This window comes from Cottoperca gobio, chromosome 10 (genome assembly GCF_900634415.1).
Source record: "Cottoperca gobio chromosome 10, fCotGob3.1, whole genome shotgun sequence".
Taxonomy (NCBI): Eukaryota; Metazoa; Chordata; class Actinopteri; order Perciformes; family Bovichtidae; genus Cottoperca; species Cottoperca gobio.
The window spans coordinates 4,465,003-4,490,823 of NC_041364.1; the positions used below are offsets into that span (position 1 = coordinate 4,465,003).

General features: G+C 39.9%; 1 protein-coding gene across 1 annotated transcript in view; it reads left to right on the forward strand.

The window, feature by feature from the left end:
* LOC115014302 (teneurin-3) overlaps positions 1 to 25,821 on the forward strand; it is a 131,150-nt gene that overhangs the window by 1,760 nt on the left and 103,569 nt on the right. Inside the window, exons 2-3 of the mRNA XM_029441040.1 lie at positions 11,084 to 11,568; positions 13,621 to 13,896. Of these exons, the coding sequence (XP_029296900.1) occupies positions 11,298 to 11,568; positions 13,621 to 13,896 (547 nt within the window). The 5' untranslated portion in view covers positions 11,084 to 11,297. The remainder of the gene's footprint in view (positions 1 to 11,083; positions 11,569 to 13,620; positions 13,897 to 25,821) is intronic.

The window sequence follows — 25,821 nt, forward strand, 5'->3', positions numbered from 1 at the left end:
GTGCCAGCCTGTAAAAGCATTACAGTGACACTTATTGGGAGATATTGAACATGTGGTTTTTGTCGTGGAGCTGCAGAACATGACTACAGCTTGTATTGTCTTTTTTTTTTTTTTCAAGACATGGGTAATCATTTCAACGGACTTTCTGAATCAGACATCATGGCACCAAGGTTCTGGCGGCTGCCACAGAATCCTGATAAATGAAGAGCGTTGTGTTTACACTTTCCAGAAGCACACTTGAAGTGGGAACAGTGCTCTCGTGAATATTTCTGCACAGCAAGAGTTGTCTGGTGTACACTGTGCCGTAATGTAGCAGACTATTGCACATCTAGCTCTGAGACTTTTAGTGCCGTGACCCCTTATTGAGGCTTTAGCCTAATTCCTCAGCTTGAAACTCCATTGCTCTTTAATCCCACCAATCAAAGCGGGTGACTACAATTTATGATGCAGTCGAGAGGAGGACATTCTCGAGGTGGTTTTTTTTATACGCTTGGAGCTTAAAATCATCTAATTACTTCAGGAATATTTGAAGAACTGTGTACACAACACTGCCACTCCATGTTCCCATCCTTAAGTAATTTCCCCTTTCATTATTCCTGTGGAGAATTTAATATTCTGTGTGATGAGAACTGCCTCCTTTAGGGACAATGCCGACTTGAGTACTGGCCCTAAACAGTTTTATAGATCGTTAAGGTGCAATCTCTCCCGCTGTAAAAAAATAACTCCTCCTAAGATGTGAGAGATATTGAGGGTAAGTCGATGCATAGACCGGCATCTTAAATATCTCACTTTATTACTTGTTGATGCCGACAGTGGCTCATAAGATGACCTTATGATTTTTAACATTTGATATGGCAAACAGTGTGGCAGAGACGCCTGTTTCAACACATCAGAGCAAACATGTGAAGGTTAATGCAGCCTGACAAACTACCCACAGTTCCCTGGGCTCGATGGATCGGTTCCATGTCATATTTACTTTACATAATTGCTGCCCTCTAATCTGTTACTATTAACACACAGTCGGCCTGGCTATTGTCTGCTGAACTCTCTTTCACCTGTTTTCTCTCTCAGTACGTTTTCCTTTTGCTCTCGTGAGAATAGCCAGACATCATGATAGATGGCTGGCGTTACAGTAAAGCATGCCGTGATGTGTTTAGGATCTTGAAGTACTTAAGAAATTAAAGAAACCAGGATGGCGAAACCTCCATCAGCGGACAGACTTGCGTGTTTGCTTTTAATGACCTTAACTCAGAGGATTATTTGAGTTTGGCACAGGGGATGTGACACTTGCAGCAAAGTTTACCCTGGCAAAAAAAAAAGAAAAAAAAATGTTTTTCCTGCAAGTTGCCAAATTATTGCTGAAAGTCATCCGGGGATTTTGGGGGAAGGGATTGCATGCTCTTGAAATGTGCTTAGAGTAGGGATATTTAGTGACAGCACTTGATGCATTACCACTGTGGTCCTTAACTACATTGTGTGCTGCACGAGACAAGACAAACATGGATAAAAGAGGACTGCATGCGCTTTTTAAAATCAATTTGTAGTACAGATTTGTATTCTTTTCCACAATTCGTAAACATCTTTTATTAAATTAAAATATGGATGCCTCAAAGAGCTTAAGTAACGGCAGAGAATATAAATAGAGTTTTCTATTAAACTCAACAGGCATTTACATAGTATTTTCCAGCCTGAATATTTGCTTAGTATAATGTGATACCTGCCATTGCATTTTGATATGAAAGGAGCGAGCAGGGTTCTCAAGGGAACAACTACTGTACCCGCCTCATGGCTATTGCATACTCACTGTGTGACCTTATGTGGTGTGGATACAGCAAATTGAGTCCTGCATCTCATTGTGCACATACGTGCAAATGCGCTGGTGGTTATGTTCTGTACGTAGGGTTTCACAAACAGCCGGGGCCAGTAATTGTCGAAGCCATTTTTCTTTTTGCTACATATGGGTTACTCGAATCAGGAAGCGCGAAGGTTCGACGCATGACAGCACTTGGTTTTGTTTTTCACATTTACTGCCGCTCTCTGGCCAAAGTAGGCTGAGATGAAAGCCACCTGCGATTAGCCACAGGATACTGTCCTGCTGGTCCAGCTCTGGGAGCAGCACCACTTCTCACTGTTGTAACCTACAGATTAACATTTATGACTCAGCATGTTCTGGTGGACTTTCTGGGTCAAGACTAAGTGGCAAGATTGAGTAGTGGGCCTGACTTTGTACCAGTACAACTCTCCCTGTGTGCACGCGGTTGAGCCTGGCGGGGAGAGCCAAACAGAAATGTGCTTAGTTCTGTCATAGGGAGAACAAAATCGAAATGCATTGTGCTCTCTGCTTGTGAAAATTGCTCTGAGTGAATACCTGTGTGATTTTATAGGTTTGGCGTTTGTGAAAGACTGACATTATCTTCAAAGTCAGGAAACGTTACATATTTAAAGGACATTACAAAGCAAAGACCTTTTCTCCCTAACTACAACGCACGGCTTTGTCTTACAGTCATCATTACGCATTGTCCACCTCTTATTAAACTAGTACTTTTATCTTGTTCTGCCCTTCATGGTTCCTTAACGTCTCAAACTTATTGGGACGGATTTCTTTTTTTCTATAATCTCACAAAGCAACAATATTGGCCCTGGAGGAGGTCTCCAAGAATAGCTTCAAGCTGCCAAGGGCTTCAAGTTTGGTCTTTTGTAGCCCCCTGGACAGCTCAGTGGGAAGCTGGGCGTCAGCTATGCTTGTCGATGGAGCCGCTTGACGGCCTCAATAATTCCGTGGACTCGACCTCTGTGATGCTGAAAGCCGCAGGTCTGGCGGGTGACGAAGAGTGATGATGTGGACATGTGGCTCTGGTTCATGTGTCTCTCTTTTTATTGTCAGCAGGGTGAATAGGAAGAAAATATTGAACATCAGACCATTGAAGAGTGTAAAACTGGCGCCTCAGAGTCAGTGTGATGGCATACAGGTCAGCAATCTTTGACTTCCAGTAGAGAGCAGTGTGCATTCAGAAGTTGCTCTCAGCCAACCGCTACAGGGCAAACTCTCCTACTTTCACCTCTGGAAGTCGAGACACCAGTGCAATGTTGGTGAATTCTCAGATTGATGTTTCTTTAATAAGTCTTGCAGTCTCTCAGTATTCTGATAGTGTGCCATCCTGACCTACATACTTCTTAAAATGCTGACAACTGGAGAATAAAACCCTCCAGTTTCTTTATGTATACTGGTTTTTTTTTTTTTATATGACACCATAAAGAGAAAAAGCTCTTAATGTATTATTCTCTGTAAAGTGCAAAAATTGGATTCATTGTGTGGATGCCATTTGCATTTCTTCTATTTTGATTCCTTTTGTAACAGTTATGTAGATGTACAACTGCAACAGCAGGTTAAAGTCTCTATTTGGTGGGATTTTGATATTTCTCAGCAGTGCTCTGCACTGAGTGTTGCATTCCTATTGCGGTAGTGAAGCTTTCCCTCACACTATTCAGTTGTCTGCCACTATTTCATGATTGCTGTGTATATTCCGCCTTCCCCTGCTCGTGCTAGAATAGGGAGGGCCAATTTGTTATACAATCACGTGAGATGCATTTGAATGACACCCAATGTCAGCACTTTTGAATATCTCTCTGCGTTTGAATTTATATCTGGAAGCCAGGTTTGTATGCTCCCAGCATTTCAAATGTAGTTTGAGTAATGATTTTTAGACACTCTATAAGTGCTCTGTCGACGGGGCTACAGTAGTGCTACAATAATGTCTGCAGATGTCTAGATTAGACTGTCAAGCAAGACTGATATTTAATTGAACATTTATAATTAAAAAGGCACCACTGTTGACTTTCAAAAAATAAGATACCTGCTATATTTTTTCCTTTTGTTTACCAGGTGTGTTGTGGACAGATATGATGTGAATTTAATTCTTTCAATCACCCTCGGTGGCGCTGTGATTGCTCTGCAGCTTCATTTCAATGCGGCTGCGGTATCACTGCAATTTAATTTATTTCTGTACCAATGGGTCGATCATGGGTATGTCTGTAAATTGCCACAAGTCTTGCGGAGTTGATTTTATTTTTTTGCACACCATGGAGTCAATTCATTATGAGTAAAGCAGCAATAGATGGCAAGAGTTGACACCGTCGTGCAAAATTCTCAATTAAGCGAATGTACATGAACATCATTACTTCCTCAGCTTCCCCGTGTGAAATAACACGGCAGGTGATACCAATTGGAGAGAATAGCAAACTGTGGCCCATTGAATTAAGTCCGTCTGGTGTAATTGGTTGTGTGATATGGAAGGGAGCACCTATTTGATAAGAGCTTGGTTCAATACTAGTAGACTAGGATACAGATAAACGCTGGAGCTTGTGTGTATGAATGCACTGAATAACCTGCTATTACCGTTTGAGATAGAGGGAGATACTGCAGAAGAAGAAGAAGAAGAAGAAGAAGAAGAAGAAGAATATTCTGATTGTCCTCACCTAGCAATTACATTTAAAAAAAATGAATTTGGCTGTGTTTGCGGTTTTCCCCACTAAAGATTCAATGAATATAAAACTCATACTGTCACTGGTGAAGGGTTATTTTGGGGGGTTTGTAAACATTCCTGCTCAGCTTATTATGTTGTATCCCAGCACTGGCAGATGTTTTTTTTCATTATTATATTCACAGACAAATAAGCAAACAATAAAATGGTTTAGGATTAGATGTTGACCGCTATGATTTACCAGTGACAGACAAGAAAAGTGTTTGTTTTCCACATGCGCTGCATCTATGGATGGACTAGGGATGAAGCCTCGAGCTCCATGTGCATGGAATAATCTGAAGTGGCTGCATCAGAGATACACATCACTTTACCCCACTCGTGCATATTCTGTATCGTACACTGAGACAGGAGATTTAGGATGGAGCTGGATTTTTTTCATCGCTGTCTCGCTGAGTGTAGTAAGCTCATATAGCTGCCTATATAATTGCCAGTAAATGCTATCATGATACCTGGCAGTGTTTGATATGAGTAGAGGATGTACATAGTTAAAGATCAAGAAATCTCCAATTACAGTAATCTAAACCCCCCCAAGATCTTTTACAAGACCATGCAACTCAATTAAAAACTTGCATATAGACAAATCAGCTACTCAAAAATTAAACATCTTGACTCTGAATGTGGCGTATTTTTAGGTAATAGTTCCACACTTCATGTTGCAGCAAGGGATTTAGGCATTGAGCCTCGATAAAGAACGAACACAATCTGGTTCAGATGGCATCCAGAATTCACAGAGTCTGGGCAACGTGCTGCAGACAAACACTTCTGTGTCTCCAAAATCACTGGTGTCAGGGGGAAACAGGCAGCATCTGATGGAACACTGCCCTGGTTCTCCCTCTCCCCTTCTCCGAGCGCCGGGAGGCACGAGAAAGAAAAAACGAAGAACAACTGAAGAGAAACTGAAAGAGGAGAGGGAGAGGAGCGTCAAGGAGGAAAAGGGAGAGAGACTCGACAAGATGAATTATGCAAAGCTGTCAGAGCCGGCTATTGTTGGAGGTGCTGGCTGTTAAAGAGAGCCGGCCCTGATCTTCACCAGCTCCATCAACCACTCTCACCACTCCCCATGGCGGAGAGCCGTCTCATCTGTGCTCCGGCAAATGGCCAACAACAAGATGAGGAGGGGGGAGGTAGGGGCCAGGCCACTTGGTGACAGGTGGATTGTCTTGGAGGGACACAACGGCAATGACAAGTACACTCTTTATTACCGTTATTTACAGAGGTCACCGACAGGGAGATCTGAGCTGATTTGTGCAGCAGCCTCGCGGAAATATAATTACCGAATGAAGGCTTAGTGAAGAGTTGCCATTTCAGCATTCTGGTCAGCGGTGGCTACTTTTTACAGAATGCTTTGTGTACAGTCCGGAGTGTGTGCCAGATCACTTTAGGCCGCTGTGTTTGTTTATTAGGTAAATTGTTTGTATAACTCTCAGTTCCAAGATACCTTGGGAATAGGGTTCTGAGTGACAATTATCTTTAATGTCAATTATTCTGTTCAAAATACCAGAAAATATCAAAGGAATCAAAGCCAGAACCTGCGAGTGTTTGCCCGATAAATAACCCTGAACACTTCCCCATAAGCTTCTTACTATGAGTCATGGTTTCCTGTATGAACACACTGTTTCCTGGTTTGATTATTTCACATGAGAGATGTTTGTATTATCTTAAAGGTTTTATTTAGTAAGAGTTTAAAACTCTGCTTCATCAGGACCGAGTGGTTGATAGAGACCAAAGAACCGACAGCTGTTATCAGATTCAGATTCAAAGCTAATTCCAGATGTGCTGGATGAAGAACTGAGCCATGTCCTCGTCCAAGCAGGTACAAGTACACACGTTTGTTGAGAAGATACGTTTTCAAGGTTATTTAATGGACAAAATAAATAAAAAATATATATTAATGTATATTTATATATGTGTTTTATATATATATATATATATATATGTATATGTGTGTATATATATATATATACATGTAAAAATATATGTATACATGTGTATGTATGAATATTATTTTTTGATTAATCTGTAACATTTTAGAAAATAGTCACAAGTTTCCAGGGCCCAGGGTCACCTCGGCAAATTGCAATAGTTGCACAACCAAGGTCAAAGATCTAAAGATATTCCATTGACAACCAACATAAAAGTGAGAAACGCAGCGAGCTCTCACACTGAGGAAGCTGGAACCAGAGAACTGAAGGTGTTTTCTTCCTTGATGAATAATTTAAACGACTCAGTTGTTGAGGATTAATTTTCTGTCACTTAGCTCAGTCCATTAATTGAAAAGGTGCTTCAGCACTAATCAACTGACTTAGCGATCCTGCCCTGCCTAGAAAGTTACTCTCCTTGTTGGCTATCTTCGCTTGAAGCATCAGAAATAGTAATCCCCTTTTTCTCTTTTGATGAATAACGTACTGTGTGTATCAGTTGCTTTTCTAAATAATTTAGTATGAAGGAACTTGTTGGTTCCAGGACATCTTAAGAACGTTGCTCTCCCCCTTTGGTCATCCTTTCCAAATCCCCATTTGGAAGCCTAAAACACACCCCCTCTCATCTTTGATGAATAACTGAATGTCAGGCATGAAACAAGTAAATCTCACTTCGATCCTTGAAACCTCTCCAACTGCCCTGAAGAGCCAATTGACTTGGACACCATTTCTTCACACCATATTATACAGATGGTTTATGGTTTATGCTTCAAAGAAGTACAGAGGTGTAGGACAGTAGCAGGCGTCAGGGGGACTGTACTCAACTGGCATGGGAGTCGTTCGGATGTGTGGAGCTGCGCTGCGTAGATCATAAACTTTCTTTCTCCGTGCCTCGCTGGCTCGCCAGAGGATCCCTGTGTGACACAAATTTTTGCAGTGTCGACTGTTCCACTCGGTGGTCATGGGTGACCGACTGTCCTGATTCCACTGCATGATCACAGGTAATAGGTCATGTAGAAGTGATAAAAAGGTACACAGGTTTACTAAAGGATTCACCGTTCTGCCTTAACCAGACATGTGTTAACATTATTTAGACTGTTCTACACTTCTGTCCCTTCCTGTGTGTACCCTCAGTAGGGTAACTCGACACACATTGTGCATAATCAAGGCAAGACACCGTACACTTGTATTCTCCCCTGCTCAAAGTAGTCTTAAGTTCATACTGTAGTTAAAACATGTGAAACTAAAAAGCCTGCAGAAACACAATAGAATCCCCCCCAAGAGCCTCTGTGACCTTTTTGTACATAATTTAAACTGCCATGAATGTCTCTCTTGTATCCTGATAGTGTCCCCATGTGCATCGCCTGTGTACAAGCAGGACACTTTGATGAGCTGGGAAAAAGATGGCACCTTCAGGTCCTCGGAGTAAAGCATAAATGTTTATACGGGGACATGCCTGGTCACTCAAGGGCTTATAGCTGATTAGGACACAAATCCAATCCCTCCTATAGTGAGGGGCTTGCGGCTCAGGGCATAAGACTTGTAGCATTAGCTGTTTTTCAGACAGTGAATCTCTTTACAAGTCCATAAAGAAGACTGGGATCGTAATCAGGGAGGCTTCTGGGCGTGTCTGCTTGCACTCATCCTGTACATTAATCTGCCAATCTGTACGGGTGTGTACAATTTCCTGAAAGTGATGAGATGTGATTGAGATGTCCTGTGGCATCGTAAAACAAGTGTTTGCAAGGGTAGAGAAGAGTGTCAGGGTTACAAAAGAGTGTGTCACTGATTGCATCTCAGCCCATCGGGGGACAGGATGATATCCAGCGACTCTGAGAGAACAGGACAGAAAAATAAGTTGAAGAGGCCTGGAACAGCTCACTATTTTCATTATCCCTGCATCCTCTACGCTACCCATCCTGTTTTGGGGAAGTCTCTCCGGGGCCGGTGCATTTTTTTTTTTTGCAGCGCGACAGTACGCTATCCTGTTGGAAGGTTTTAATGCTTGATGTGAAAGGATGTAGATCTCATTTGGGGAAAGAAAGAGTCAGCCAAGAGGTGTGTGTGTGTGTGTGTGTGTGTGTGTGTGTGTGTGTGTGTGTGTGTGTGTGTGTGTGTGTGTGTGTGTGTGTGTGTGTGTGTGTGTGTGTGTGTGTGTGTGTGTGTGTGTGTGTGTGTGTGTGTGTGTATATGTGTGTGTGTGTGTGTGCGTGTGCGTGTGTGTCAGGAGGCACTGGAAAATTGTTGGTAATAAACACTTCTGACACACCGTGGCTCCCATCCACATTCCACTCAAGGGTTCTTTGCGGATTAGTCACATTCTCATCCCCCTTGTCCTCCACATTTTGGAGCACTGTCTCCACCTGTTTCTTCTTCAACATGTCAGAGTTAAAGATTATAGCACAGATTTATCTAATGTTGGCCATTTATTAGGGTTGTGTCTAATGTGATTTGCATACAGAGATGTTTGGATACGTAGCTAAGTCATGTAAATCAAATGGCTACATGTCTTAGCTCTGTACTTCTTGCTGGTGCACATTTAAGCTTTTGGTTACAATGCATACTCACTTGAGATGTAGTAGTTTAAAGCATAAGTTCAGCAAAATTAAGTAAAACAAGGTTTTTGCTTCTGCAGACTTTGGATAAACGTCTGATAGTAACAACACACTCGATAGTTTTTATAGGGAGCACTTGTTTTATAAAGTAGTTTCCATGAAACTGATCACAGTGAGGTCTTAGGTTTATTGATTCTTGGAAGATACGATGTTGCTGAATTCTTTTTTTATTTTATGCTTTATGGAAGTACAGCATGTGAGGAAAATGTGTTTTTCTTTTGTTTTTTTCTTAACTGTCACTGGCTGCTAAACTGCAGGCTTCTAGGTGTGCAGCTTTCGTAGAAATATATCTGTTTTTGTGTATGAAATTAGACCCTGGGATCATTTTGTTTTCAACAAGACCCAAATTACCAAAAAAAGAAAAAACATATTTTCTTACTTAATTGTTTTTGATGCTTTGATCGACTCAAAATAAGAATTTCAGACGAATATCTGAACATCCAGAAAACAGAACCATCAGTCTGGGTAGTTATCATGTAGAGACAAACAGTAATCTATTCTATATCTATATAAATATATATCTATACATCTATATACACATATACACACATATACATATATACGCACAGATATATATATAAAGGTAGAGAGAGATGAGAGAGAGAGAGAGAGAGAAGAAGAGAGAGAGAGAGAGGAGAGAAAGGGAGAAAGAGAGAGAGAGAGAGAGAGAGTAGAGAGATAGATATATAGATAGAAAAGAGAGAAGAGGGATAGAGAGTGAGAGATAAGATAGAGAGATAAGAGAGAGAGATAGATAAAGATATAGGAAGAGAGAAAATAGAGATGAGATATAGATATATATATATATAGAGATTAGAGATATAGATATAATAGATAATATATACACAATATATATATATATATAGAATATATATATATATAGATATATATATATATATATATACATATAGTATATATACTATATATATATATATATATATATATATATAACATATAGTATATATACTATATATATATTATATATATATATATATATATATATATATATATATATATATATATATATATATATATACACTGCACACACACATATACATGTATACACACATATCTATATATTTATATATATAAATATATAGATACTGTATATCTATATCCATATATAGATATATATCTATCATATCATATCTATATCTACACACACACACACACACACACACCCTCCAAACATTCCACCCCAAAGGGCCGTCCGGGTATCTGAGCGGGTCAGCACTGTGGATCTTCCTACAGGCCGTCCTGCACCATCCATCACTTTGTGCGCTTTGAAGTATTGCTGTTGCTCTCTTGCCTACAAAGATCTGTAAGGTGGAGAATATCATGAAATGAAAATGAAATGTGTTTTTTTTTGCTCCTGTTGAAATGTTCATTCCAGACCAAAGATTCAATTTTTCTTTTTATACATATTGAAATATGTCATCACTACTGATCTGTGTGAGTTTGACACTCGGTTAACATGCATATCATGGTTCAAAATTATAATTATGTACGAGTTAAAGTTTAAATTAAAAATGAAAGCATGATATGATTGTGTCAGAAAGTCACTTGCCACCGTGATGCATTGATTTATCATTTAACCAGCGTCTGGCACTTGGTGGATGTTCATTTTAGCTTATCGTCATGGGATAATTAAAAGGCTCAAGATTTTTCACTCATTAAAATATTATGCTGTGAAACCACCAATACTTTATTTTAGTGAAGCTAAACTGCTTTTGCTTGATGTGAAAAATGTGGATGCTTTAAAACTCAACATAGTGAAAATGAAGTAGAGCTTCGAAGGCTAAAGCAGGTAGAATAAAGAGGTGATCTTCTTTTAAGAGGGGAAGTCATGTATGACCAGAGTTCACGGGTGAGGTTTCATGGATGGGGAAGTAGCGGTGGGGGTGGAGCAGTGAGACGGGGATAAGTGTGTACTTTTGAAGATGAAGCGGATGGATTAGTGTTATCTGAGCTCCTTGCTTCCCCTCCTCTTCTCTCTCTTTTTCTCCAGGTAGAGAGGATGGAAGCCTGAATGGACTGAAGAAGAAACCGACAGAGGTTAAAAAGTGGGAAGGGGAGTTTGGGGGTAAATTGGTGCAGGAACACAACCAGAGGAGGAAGAGGAGGAGGAGGAGGAGAAAAGAGTGAAATAATCCAGTGGCGAGTCTCTCAGGAGAGCGTCGGTGGTGAAGGGGAGGGAGTTGGACACCCAGCATGCAGGCAGCATGGAACGGGTGAGGGAGCAGCGGCCTTTCTGCTCGCTGTCCAAGAGCCAGAGAGACAGAGAGAGATACTGCGAGAGAGACAAGGATCGGGAGCGCCGTTACACCGCCTCCTCGGCTGACCGGGAGGAGGGAGCCTGCCGCGTGCCCACTCAGAAATCCTACAGCTCCAGCGAAACGCTCCAAGCATTTGACCATGACCCTTCCCGAATGCTGTTTGGAGGCAGAGTCAAGGAGATGGTCCACAAGGAAAGTGCAGAGTACAGCAGGCCAGGTTAGCAAGAGCAAATGTTTATTCTGATTGTTTTTAATATTCCTCAGATGAGTCTCGATATTACGAGTGGGTCTGCTTATTGATGCTGACATGGATGAGCAGACTGCAATTATATTTTAAAGCCCGATATTATCAGTGCGGTGATCTTGGCGATGCAATTGTTAGAAATGTGTGTGTTTATTTAAGAACTTAGTTTTATCTCTGCAATTTTGAAAAGTAAAAGTGAAGATAAATCTGAGCTTCCAGTTTATTAAACTTATAATTATGACAAACAAAATCATTACATCCATTATTATTATTATATATTGATGTTTAACAGGGGGAAATGTCATCAGTAAATGCAGGGATGCAGCGATTTTGTTTTGTTGTGCTTACTAAATTCTACTATTTTACATTTTTATCTAATTATCTAATTCTGTGAAGGTTTGATAAGACATAAGTGTGAGATACCAGGATGCTGTGCAGTGGTAAACACAATTAGTTGATGTCAAACATCAGTTTTATTTTCCTAAACCTTTAGAGAAAGCCACATTGGGCATGTCTGACCTTATACAATGTTACACTATGTTAAAATATTACGAAAAATGCTCAGTAAGTAACCCAGTCTTTTAATTGGCTGTTAGAACCTGCTCTAATTTCTGTAATTAAAAAGTTTGAGCAGTTTATTCTATTTTATGGCACTCCTTTGGCTCACAAGATTGCAATTAGAAAATCTATCCATTACTCCCTTACATTTTCTTGGTGGTAATTGGTGCCCATTTCAGAAATAATGGGATTATGATGAAGTTATGGGAAGAATGCTATTTTTCTTTATTTCTTTTTAAAATTCGGGCATTTTAGATTTAATGTTATTCATCTGGTCGTGGAAAAAGAACATATTTTGTGTAAATGAGTGTAGATACTTTATCTGTGTGTGTGTGTGTGTGTGTGTGTGTGTGTGTGTGTGTGTGTGTGTGTGTGTGTGTGTGTGTGTGTGTGTGTGTGTGTGTGTGTGTGTGTGTGTGTGTGTGTGTGTGATGTTGTATGGAAATGTCTTTATCTAATGATCATTTTAAATGATGTGAATTTTAATGTGAAGAAATCAATTTTCTTGGCACACTTACTTTGAAAGGGTTTTTATGCACCATTTCCAACAACACAAAAGTCATTACATTTTCAAAAGGACATTATGAAGGGAAATATAAAATCCTCTCACTTTGTGACCTCATATTTCACTTGAGACATTTTGTTAATATGAAATCAGCAGGAACATATTTTCCGTCGTTCGGCGTTTATTTCAAGTGAATTTGAACACGTCTGACCTTGAAATCTTTAAAATCAGTATTAATTAATATAACAATGATTTCTGTTGTGTAAATAAATAAATAAATTCAGATTATCTTATCTGATGTTATTTACATCTAAAATACATTTAAATAAAAATATAGAAAAGGGAAGGTTTAGCTAATAATAACAATAACATGAATATTAATTTTTAAAATGTGGAAAAATTACACATCGATGACTATATATAGGTTTTAAATGACACATATGCAGTCAGACATTAAGGATAGTACTTTTGTTTATTGGCAATATTCCTGTGTGTTAAATCATTTTTATTTTATTAGATGCCGCAGTGTCTTTTATGCTATTATTTTATTAATAATAGCAAATGACAGCAGATTTATGGGAATGATTTATTGTCTAAACAACAATAAATAATAAAATGGTGTGTGTGTGTGTGTGTGTGTGTGTGTGTGTGTGTGTGTGTGTGTGTGTGTGTGTGTGTGTGTGTAAAGAGCTTGATTTCAGGTGTTTTGGGTTTAAATGTCTAATCAAAGTGGGTCATCTTATTACGACTCAGGTTTGAGCTGCACTGTGTTTTAAGTAGCTTTTGAGCATCTTGATAAGTTGATACGAGTGGGAGGATGTTGTTAAGGCTTTAATTCAACAATTACCCCCTCCCCTTGCACCCTGCTCTCAGGTTAAGTGTTTTTTTTAAGTAGCCCTGCTCTTGGCCATTAACTGTGTTGTTGATTGGTTTGTTAACTTTACAACTCCTATCATTCACAGGGCAGACGTTTTCGCTGAGGCAACTTGGAATCTGTGAGCCGTCGTCTCGCAGAGGTTTGGCGATCTGCCCTGAGACGGGCCTCTCCCACCCACTCAGCAGCTACTCCAGAGGGCCGGTCGCTACAGAAAACCATGAACCTGTATCACCGGAACGTACCATGACTCTTTGGGGAACGGGGGCAAACTCTGGGCAGGATTCATGCCTCTCCAGTCGCTCTAACTCAGCTCTCACGCTCACTGACACCGAAATGGACAATAAATCCGACAATGAGATGGGTGAGTGCGCCACACTTTTCATTCTTTTACCTTTTTTTTTTTTTTTTTTAAATGCGTATTTGTTTGCCGATCGTGCTCCTCATCACTTTGCAAAGTGGAGGAATCAGTATGTATGTAAAAAAAACAAAAAAAAAAAGAAAAGAAAAAAAGGCAGCAGTAGGTTGGATTACGGTTGTCGCTGGAGACGAGGCCCTGATTGGTGGAAGGAAGTGGAAGCGTGATTGGTGGGGCTGGTATCTGGAGAGGAATTTGCAGCTGCCTCTCTTCGGATCAAAGGCGTGAGTCCTTTGGCCCAACGATTGAGCAGTTCCCAGTCACCTGGTCCTTCTCCGCAGGAAGCAAAGGAGTTTGATAAAGTTTCCCCATGGGCTAGCGTATAATCAAAGATAGCTTTGTGTGCCTCACTCTGAGATGTTGCTTAGAAATTCTGCAGTGGTTGACTGGGCATGCACAATGGCTGATTAAATGGGTGCGATGGTTTGAAGTGCAAATGTGATCACGCTTGAAACCTGAGACAGCGGATTGAGGTTCTCTGTTTGAAGACAGCAAATCTTTGTTTCGCCAAATGGCGGCGATGCCTATGAGGTTGCTGCGTATCTGAATTGTTGTTACATTTAAAAAAATTTAAAAATGTTTTTTTATGTAATCTTGTTTTGTCCCCATTACTTCTCTAAAGGTCACTTTGCAGTTGGGAAAATCCTTCCTATCTTTTGAAATGTACTTTGAAATAACATGCAGTGCTGGTTTTCAACAGTATTTCACCCCCCCCCCCCCCAGCATTATTTGAGTTGTTATTGAAAAGCACTGCATCTTTTTAAATTAGTAATATTTTCCTGATGTCATTGAATTGATCCTTTCAGCTTCATATGTTGGAGTGTAAAGCTTTAAAATCTCTCTCTGATGTTAAGTGCGCCTGACATTATACATCATTCATCATCATCATAGTGTGAGCCATCACCATTAAAACACATTGAATATAAAGCTCTAATTATTTGAAGAAACCGATGATCTCAAAGAGTGGCAGGCAGTTAAAATAATTACGGTTGATTACACTTTCCTGGCAAGAACATAAAAAAAAAAAAAAAAAAACGGGTAAAAAGGAAAATGTCTTGTGTTTGTGTGCTATCAATTTTTATTCTCAAAACATTGGCTCCACTCTGACATTATAGACAAGTCATTTTCTTAATGACGGTATTCATCATAGTGAGCTTGTCTCCGGGGGGGGGGGGCTGAGTGAGTCTTACCTTTTTCAAAATGCCATCAGAATCCAAACCGGTGTATTTGTTCCAGGGTCTGGCCTTTCGCTTGTGCCCAATACACTGTATACATTTATGAGTCACTCAAAGCTCAGCCTGACCTCAGAGGGGGCAAACATGACCCTCACCTCTGTAGCGCTCGACTCCACTCATATTTGTGGGTGTATATACCAAGCTCAAAAGCCATATCACCATTCATTGCTTCATTCTCTAAGACAACGCAGAGCCGAGCGTCAAGCCTCGACTGCACCTGCCCCCCCGCCACTTAAACTGCATGAACACACACACACACACACACACACACACACACACACACACCCACACATCATCCTACGCCCCTCTGGCATACCTCCTCTGGAGTTTCTTTTGGGAAAGTCTCAAGAAGCTGCTGCTGATTGGCTCTAGTTAGTACAACGTCCCACTGAGACTTTATCTAACTTGCTATTGTCTCAATTAGTTTGAATTTAGGGAAAATAAACAATACCTGTTAGTTTATCCCAGGTGCCATGTCTTTTTAATCTTAGAAAAGCAACACATTTATTTTACGTGTGTGTTTGTTCTTTTAGCTGCGCTTCATTTGAACACGCTTAAAATGTACAGTAATGAGAATAATGTGTGTTGGGGTGTAATTGGAATTTTTTATTTTTTTTTGTAGAAGCTTAAGTTGTTTTCATAATCTAGATTTCGAGTCGGAACAAAGAAAAATCCTGGTGTACTGTTCCAGCTCTATAGATCTTGGTCCTCTTTTCAATTTTATTTTGTCAGGAGGCATTGCACTTTTGACTTTCACTATTTAATGAAGCAGCTAAGAGAAATGACCCATCCAAAGGCTTCCATCAGCTGAATATGCACGCAGAAGCTCCGACAAGGGCCCGTTCAGCTCCACTTATTCATAAATGAACTCAATATTTCATTCTAATTCGCTCTGTTCTACCGAGTGTACGACACAGACAAGTAACACAGCCTCAGAACATTCGCAAGAGCGCGGCTCTGCAACTGTTAACCTTCGGGATCCAAGAATAAGAGGTCAACCTTTTTTTTAAATGAAGCTGGAGTAGTCGTGTAGTGGATCTGCAGCTTTTAAATGATCCGCTGAGTGCAGCCACAGAGACAGAATAAGAGGGGTTGTTTTCTGAAGTGATACATTTGTATTTTGTCACCGAAATGTTAAGTGTGTTTTTCAGTTTCTCAGGAATAGATAGGACCCCCACCTTGTGAAGGAGCTGAATTGTGTGCAGTCGAGGATTTTTAAGGTCATCAAATGTGTTGTTTGCAATCGCCTTTTCTTTTTTTCTTTCTCTTGCATTTTAATAATTATGTTGAGGTTTTCTGTTGTTGGATTTCTTTCTTTTTTTTAAATGAAGAAGTCGAGGAGGAGAAAAGAAAATATCCATAACGCAGCTTTCATTGATTTTACACTTAAGATAATCCCCTGCCAGTGATAGAATCCCTTGAAAACAGAATTGATTGATTAAAGCGTCCGTTTCATTGGTTTTCTAGTTGTAATAATGTCCATTTGAAACTAAGATGTCCTTTGTATATTTCAATTAACGACACCATCCTGTTTAAATATATAGTATTACTACATTAACAGTATGCAGCAGAGCTTGACCAAAGAAACCAGAGCCATAAATTCTCCACGCCTTCAAAAGGCTTCAAATTATTCATCATTTAATTTCCTTTATTAAAAAAAAACAAAACACATAAACTTTGCATGTGGAAATGTTGGGACTTTTCTTTAATATTGTTTTAAATATTTCAAATACATCCGTGCTTACAGTGAAAGAACTCTATTTCTCCTCATGCAGAGATATTTTATGACTTGCTTCCCTATATCTGACAGAGATAGCTTCCCAAACACAAACATACATGCACATAGATGCACACACATTTTCATATGCTCACTAACTGTCTTGTGTTACATTAGCGCTGTGACATGTACCAGCTGGAATGTCATGTCTGTAGGGAGCGTAATTCTGCTATAAGTGGCACCCTGATTTCTAAAAACAAATATTTGCACTCAGCAGTTGAAGTGAAAGAAAATGGAGCTTTAAACAGTTTACTGGAAGTTCACTTATTTTATAATGTTTTCCTGAGGATTAGGAGAATAAAGAGTTATCCAACTAAAGCCCTCTTCCCACAGCAACAGTATAATGTAGTAACTACATTAATTACATCTGCATTATGTGAAATGCGTTTATATAAAATGTATTGAAGTCACCGGTGCCCCAGTTAGTTTTTCAAATATTTTTTTAACCTTTTATATTTATTTCAATAGTCATTTAATTGAAACGTGTTTTTCAAATATTTCAGTTTTTTGTAGTGACAGAGGGAGCAAAGAAATGAGCTAAGACTAATTAAAGATTGAAAAGGCAATACACGGCGCTGTTTTCATAAGGTGACCTCGGGCTTTGCTGAAGCATTACTTATACCGCACGGGTTCGAAGTTGGTCACCTGACGTCCTTCGGTATCTCAGTCCCACGCAGGCAGGTCGGTGAAATGTTTAGAAATGTGAAAATAGATAATGGAACTGACCATGCATTCTTTCCCTTTTTCTAAAACCTAATTATTACATGCTCTGCTAGAGATGGAATATCATTTATAAATTCATTTTAAGATTCAAAGCCACTAAAATACACATGAACTCCTCTTTAGCGCCGCTGTTCTGCCAGTTCTGGTTAACAAAAAAAACCCACTGAAGATAATACATTTTAAATAAGGACAGAACATGTCCTCGTGTAAAAAGGCAAACCTTGTGAACAAAGCCAACCGAGGGGGGGGGGGGGGGGGGCGCCATTCTGCAGTCACCAGCCCGCTGTAACGCTTTCCGGCAATGTATTTTTAATGTTTATAGTTTACGTCCAAGTGTTATCGTGATATAAATATTGATATTTTAGGCCCTTAGGTTAATATATAGCTGCCGTGTATATGTAAAGATGGAGAAAGGTGTTTTTTGTTCTACTCTAGTGTCGACTGCTGCCTTTCAGAATCAGTATTATACCCCTCATAAAACATGAATGACTGCACCAAACAGAAACATAGCATGGCCCAGTTGAGTTGTATTCCTAATAGGGTGTGAAAAAGCGCGCACTGACTTGTTAGGTAGCACTGCAGTACATCGTGACAGCCCTCCTCGGCTGTGTAAACCGTCACACATGAGGTTTATTATTTGGTGGAGGGGCTTGGCATCTGCTGACCCCTGGTTAGGAGAAAGGGACTTCCTCTGCGATGCCTGTCAGCCTTTGTTAAAGAAGCATCACTTGCTCTGACCTGCACCTTCTGTCCAAAGTCATTTCTGATGAAAAGAGTGTGTCCTTTTGATGTTTTCATGCAGGATGGCCGGTTGAGACCGTGGTAGTCCCTTATATGTCCTCACTGCCACGTCCGGGACTGTTTACGAGGAGATGCATCAGGAAATTATTTCAATTTGTCAGAGTCACAGGTCTACGTTGCAGTCGTACACATTCTACCGTTGAGTAAAGCTCACAGATTCATTGTGTGAACAGTGCCAGTAAAAGGTTAATTAAATCAGTAGAGGAGTCGCAGCAAAGTGTTGCTGTAGCACAGCAAGCACCAAAGGCTTTTTTGGGTGGGAGTATGAAAGCGTATCAGACACCCCTCGAACATGCTTCTGCGTGCACGTGTTTCTGCGTCTCTCCCTCTCTCCTGTCTCACGTTCACACATATGCCGCGCACACCTCGCATTGTTTCCCCCACACTGTATCTCTGCAAGATCCGAAAGAAATGTTACACACGCGCACGTGGGACGTCACACTGACGGAGGTGACTCGCCATCTGTCAAACCTCTGTCTCAGATCCGCGCCTTGTACTGTGACAGTGGAATCAGCCTATTGATCGTAGCGTGCAGAAATCCTCACTCGCTACTTTCATAATTCAACGTGGCACAATCCGGCCACAAGAAGAATAAATAACATCACACAGTTTCTTTCTGGTCAAAAGGGGCCGGCCATTTGCAAGGTTTTTTTTTTTTTGAAGATCACTCCAAGACTGGGGGAGAAAAGAGTTTCATCATTTGTTAATAGAAGCTGAAAAGGTGGCCGAGCTTCATGTCGTGCCTCGTCAAAAGAGGAGGCACGCTTTGATTGCCATCATTTATTGTCATCACTTCCCTGCTTGCCGTGCTGTCGCCGGTTAAGTGCTCACATTGTTAATGCTCGGGGTGACAGGGGATGTAGGACACGGCGGTGACGTGCCAAGGCGTCACAGCAGGTATTGGTGCTCATCGGAGTTGCGAAAGGATCGGAGAGCCTGGAGGAGGTCAGCGGCCTGTTTCTGTGCAGAGCGAAGGTCGGCGACATTTGAACCTTCATTAAAGCAAATTACAAACTGAACGCCGATATCGGAATTTCGATTTATCCTTTTTTTTTATTCCCACTGTGATACATCGTGTGTGTGTGTGTGTGTGTGTGTGTGTGTGTGTGTGTGTGTGTGTGTGTGTGTGTGTGTGTGTGTGTGTGTGTGTGTGTGTGTGTGTGTGACATGTCCTCTTGTGTGAGTTTATCTGTGTGTGTAGACACATTCTTGTGAATACATTAACATAACAGGAACACATGGTGAAAAAGTTCCGACTCACACCACAGCGACCCCCTACAGAGTGGATGATATGATTAGTCTTTGGAGTATCTTGCCGAATATATTTGCATAATATTAAAGAAACAGATTTTATTGAAACTCCTCTATCCCTTTTCATATGGTGAAGATATTTTATACTAATATCATCCATGTGAAGATGCATGTTGATGTAGAAATATTTGGTAATTAATGCATTAATTACCTTAAATAACTGTTTTATGGAATAACTTATGTGATGATGATTCTAGCTTGATGCATTTTTTAGAATTTTGATATTGTACGACATCAACATTACAAATAAATACATAATATCTCAGTCTCTATTTCAAGAGTTCAAAATGGAGATGGGTTTTATTTTTTGCAAATGCTAATTTGCAATTAATCTTTTTTCAATATGAATAATAATTTAGTCTAAAAAAAAAAGAAAATCTTCTGTGGCCAGGTGTTGTAAATTAGCATTTTACACTACACACAGTGCATCTGGTCCTTTTTGCATAAATGTGTATGTGTGTGTATAATTCTATTGCTATTGTGACGTCCATAAACAAATATATATATATATATATATATATATATATATATATATATATATATATGTCCATCACTACTTTTTGGAGCCCAAGGTCTTGTTCTGTCCGACCAACAGTCGAAAAAGCCAAGAATATTCGATTGACAAAGATAAAAACAGAACAAAGCAGTCAATCCTCTCATTTGAGAAGATGGAACCAACTATTTTTGGGATTCTTTCCATCAGTAACGATTAAATCCTTGTTGAAATAGTTCCTTTTCTGTATTCCCAGTAATGGGTTATTCAACTGATTGGATCAGCTTTAGTCCAAAGGTTGACACTCAACCTACTACTACTACTACTACTACTACTACTACTACTACTACGACTACGACTACTACTACTGCTACTGCTACTACCACTACTACTACTACTACTACTACTACGACTACTACTACTACTGCTACTGCTATTACTACGACTACGACTACGACTACTACTACTACTACTACTACTACTACTACTGCTACTGCTACTACCACTACTACTACTACTACGACTACTACTACTGCTACTACTACTGTTACTACGACTAGTCACCTAATCATTGAGCATCAACACTTTTCATCTGCAACTCAACTTTCACCCAGTTCTGCCGAGTGTCACTGCCAACGACTGTTTCATGACGTTCTTGGCTCCGTCTAATCACTTGCTGGTGCTCGACTGCAGGACATGTTATTACAAATAGGAATTACTCTGCAGTTGTCAATTACGACGGCCACTATTTACTGTCCTCGAGAGAAAATGGCTCATTTTACTTCATCACACAGCCTAATTGAGTGATTGTATTACCATGCAATACGGAAATCGTCAGGAAGCCATTTTATTCTCTATGAATATCAATGGGAGAAACACGGATTAGCATGTTGGTCCAATTGTGTTGTTCATAATTACATGTATTACTGGTGTCTCCTCAGCATCCATGAGTGGTTTTATAAACCCAGATCCATCGTCAGTCTCCTCAGAAGTCTTCCACTGATTGCTTATAAAGTGGATCATCAGTCAATTTTAGCCTATTTTTGCACTTATTACAAAGCAAGGTAAAAATAATATTAGGTGTAAATGTGAAGTAAAAAAAATTCTGTCTAAAAAAAGACAGAGATTGAGTCAGGAAATACAGTAGTACCTAGTTCTTTTTTTTTTACCTTTCATATTGGCTAAAATAGATTTTCTCTCTTTTCCTGGACCGCCGCTGGGTGTTCAGACGTCGTCCCCAGACTAGCACTAACCAACCAATCTGTTTGGTTTCACGTCTTCTTCCTTTCACTATCTCCTTTCTCTCCCCTATCTTGGAACACAGTAATATTCGTTGTATCTATTGTCATAGTGCTGTGGCTCTGACGTTGTCTGCAATCAAAAAGTTTGAAGTCAATGCAATTGTTCTGTTGTGATCTCATCTAAATGTAGACGACGTCTCTGTTCCGCTTGTTGTCCTACTCGTAGGATCATCTGATGTCACGCTTGCCTGTCTTTGCTCTAAATAGTGGGTTTGAAAAAGATCTTTTGTGCATTTTCTCTAAAGTGTCCTTCAGCAAGTCACTAAGCCCGAACCTGCTGGATTGCAGAAAGCTATGAATCGTGTCTAACATGCACCTAAACAATAAATCCATTTAAAGCACTCGTTATGTAGCAGGTTTTCTACGCTATAGGCTGCAGTACTGTATTAATCACAACACCAAAGTGAAACCAAATCTAAACTCAACACTTTTAAATAGTCCAACGAAGTGACAAAGTATAATGATGAAAATATGTGCAAAAATGTATTTTCTTAATTTTGTTGAGCTGCTCTACTTTCCTTTTTTGACGCACGCAATTAAAAGCACGTTTTAACCACAAATGATACCGCTGGATCTTTTCATTGGCGGTGGAAGTGAGTCTTTTTACACACACAAATTAATGTTTCATTAAAAGGCCTTGGCTGCAGATTTCAGGGGGTTTTCGTCATGTGAGCATTTCATGTGTACAATGCTACAAATTAAAGGGTTTCAATCTTACATTTAATTTTTGCTGTATGAAATAGTCTAACATTTGCCTGAGTTAATAAGGTGAAAGATGAGGATGGAGACTTGTACACAGAATGTAGCCTGCCGTGTGCTGTTTTAAAGATAAAATAGCAAGGCTATAAGCTTTACTGAGGATGAGGGGGGGGGGGCATGCATTTTCTTCCTAAACGTTCATACTGTGGTCTCTTACACTAAATCATTTTAGCCGTGAATTTCCACAAAAGCTGCAGACAAATTGGCACGAACTATGTGGGAATGTTCAAAGGCGCAATCTCAGAGATTTGACCGTGCGTCGCTGACGCCCAAGAGACATCCAGCAGGTTAACAGTCTGTCCAAGTCCTGTTGTGCAGCGCAAACCTCAAAGTCCAGATGAAAGAACAGATGAGCTTCATAGAACTGTTGATATGCTTATCTGAGTCGCTTTAAATTAGTACCAAGCACTCACAGTAGTAAGCTTAGGGAGCAGCAGCGAACGCTTGTCAAAACATTTTTTGTTGCCCAGAAGCCCATATAAGGCCAGGTTACAGGTTCCCAACCCTATTGGTGGAGACTGTCAGGGTTGTATTCAGCCTTAGAAAGACCTGCAGTCATTACTCGGGGCTAAAAAACGTACTCTCACCTCCTTTATTGTTTGCGTGATTGCTTAACATTGATTTCTTAGATACTAACAATATCAACAATTACACAACATTAGTAGATGTATGTCTTTTATTATTATTTTTTGTTAATCATTCACTTATTTTTCATTATGTACTCATTTATGAATACATTTTATTCCATGTACTATTCTACCATCGGTTAGTACCAAGAGCACTTACACTTGAAAGTATCCACGAAACATACAATTCACATTTTATCTAAAATGTATTTTCTTAAAAGAATGTCCTCTTGAGTTACTGTACTGTATCTGTATCCGTATTGATCTGATTTTTATGTCGTTTTAAAGACATTATAGACAGTATACACCTCTGCGGTGCAGATAAAACAACAATTTAGAGTGGCATAAAAAAGGCTATTAAAGTGTGTCTAGACACCTTATTGCAGACTTGGGACATTTGTGGCTGAAGCATATTAAGATGAGTTTGATAGCACTAATATTTTAAGATTCATACTTAATGTTTTCAGTAGCTAAGATGATGTGCATACAGAAAAGGAAGAAAATACAGTAAGTGGGATGCTGATGAGACGTCCTATCGGCTCAGTTTCTGTCAATCTATAGTTCTGGACCCTGAACTATGAGAAAATAATCGCACTCGTTGATATTTGCATGAAATCTTAGCAGTTCTTCTCACTGGAGTGACGGCATCCAATCACCTTGTAAGCTGTCCCACGTTATGGGATTTTAAATAAATAAGCCTAATGTCACCCCCAAACAAATTCTAAGCTTAAAATTATTCATACGGCAGAATAAGATTGATCAGTATTTCCTAAAGTGGGCATTTCTGTCTTCCTCCGGGGGAGGCCGGCCGCTGCTAAAGGACACCCTTATGGCTATGCAGAAGGACTTTAAGGGTTGATTGGGTGATGGCACAACTAAATCTAGAGGAACACACACATACTCAGACACCTACACACACTTCCTTTGCTGAAGGGAGAAAGGTCAGTAACCAGAGGAGGAAATGGTGAGCCATTGTTATGATTGATCACACGGCAAGGTCCAGGGAGGACGCAGTGTCACTTTCATTGTCAAACTCATTATACCACTGAAGAAGATTCCCCTCCCCTTCTGTTATGTCCTTTCTCCTCAGCAGTCATGTGAAGAAACCCTTCCACTGCATGCAGAGACAAGTTGGGCACGTCGAAGTGGAAAGCCAAGTGAAATATGCTGAACACGCACAATATCTTCAGGTCGCTACACTATATGCTATAGTGGTGAAATGCATAATTCTGCAACAAGAGAAGAGCAGCTGAAAATGCAGAAAAATACAAAGCATTTCAAATGAGTGGCGTAGGAGTTCTTATTATTATATTAACATTTAAATTATACAGACGACAACGAGGAGAACTGCCAAATCAATTAAAAACACAGCAAAATGTATGTCTTGTAGCCAAAGGCAGCCTGCAGGAGGTTTGGAAGGATATTCTGGTCCTGATTAAAAATGAATGGTATCAGAATACATAAGGCTTGCTGGCCATGTGCCAAGAGCAAAGCATCCTGAAACGGTGGTCACTTCAGAGGCAGGGGAAAGGCATTAGGTATCCGGGCTATGCTCAAGTAACAGACTGTCCTCAGTTCAATTCATCTAATCACCAATGCAAACCTAAGCACTTTGCAGATATAGATTTGAGGCCAACGATTGATATTGTATACCATGTAAACTGATTCATGCTCAAAGAGAGAAAACATATTCTTCTTGTAAAAGGGTCTCTTCTTCGTATCCTGCCTGACCTATCCGAGACGGGACCTTTTATCTTGGTTGAACACAACCCAACACCAATAAACAGAACATGAAACGGAATCCTTAATTTAGTCGACAAAATCCTATTTTCCCTCGAAATGCACTTCTCCATGTTACAATCTGGGCCCTGGAATAGGCATGATTGTGGTTTGCATAATAACATTACCGATGAATGGGTATACGGCTGACATCTTGCTTTACATTAGCCATTTGTGTATTGGGGATACCTGATTGAATTAGGGCTGATTTAGCAGCCCAACTGTAATGTAAATATTTAAAATAAAACTCACTTAAATCACAAATAACATTATGCACGCTTTTTTTCCCTCATGGCTCCTGCTTCAGATATTACAGTAGAGACTGTTGTTGAGGCTCTGTTGAAATATAACACAGTTTAGGAAATATAAAATACGGATCTTTGCCACAAAGTACATAATTCGGGGTTGTAAAAGCCAATGAGTACTTGTATTCCGGCTTCTCGACACTTTTTGTTTTGGATTGTTTTGCCTCAATGGTATTGATCCCGCCTAAAGGCTTCCAAGAGAGGCGAGGGACGTCTCTGCCAAGAGTAGAGGTCACTCAGATAAATTGGCCAGGTTGGCTTTTAGCAGCTTCAGGGTCAAAGCCCATTCATCTTATTAGGCCGATGTATCCTTTTAGAGGCCTCAGCTGTAGGATTAGACAATAGAGCAGCACCAGGGCATTAGATGACAGAACATTTGGCAAATAGGTTAGAGCAGTTTCCACCTATTGTCTTTTTCTAGATTACCCGAAGGAGCTGTCTACAGAGTTTTGCATGGCAGCTCTAAAGGTTGGCTGCCTTAGAAAGAGGGAGTGAGTCTTGATGGGGATCTAATGGGCCATCGTCTGAAGAATGCATTTACAAAGTGAATATAGCAAAACAATTATGTGACACATGTCCATCCTGACAAGCTGCCATTGTGTTTTCAGTCTCGTTTAAAAGTACATTTATTCAGACATTTAGGGTTGACTGTGCTCATTTCAAGTTGGAAGTTCATTGCTCCCAATGGAACATTTGTGTCACAGCAAAACACAGACTTGAACATACAACGTAATAAATCCATAAAACATCCTTCAGAGTTT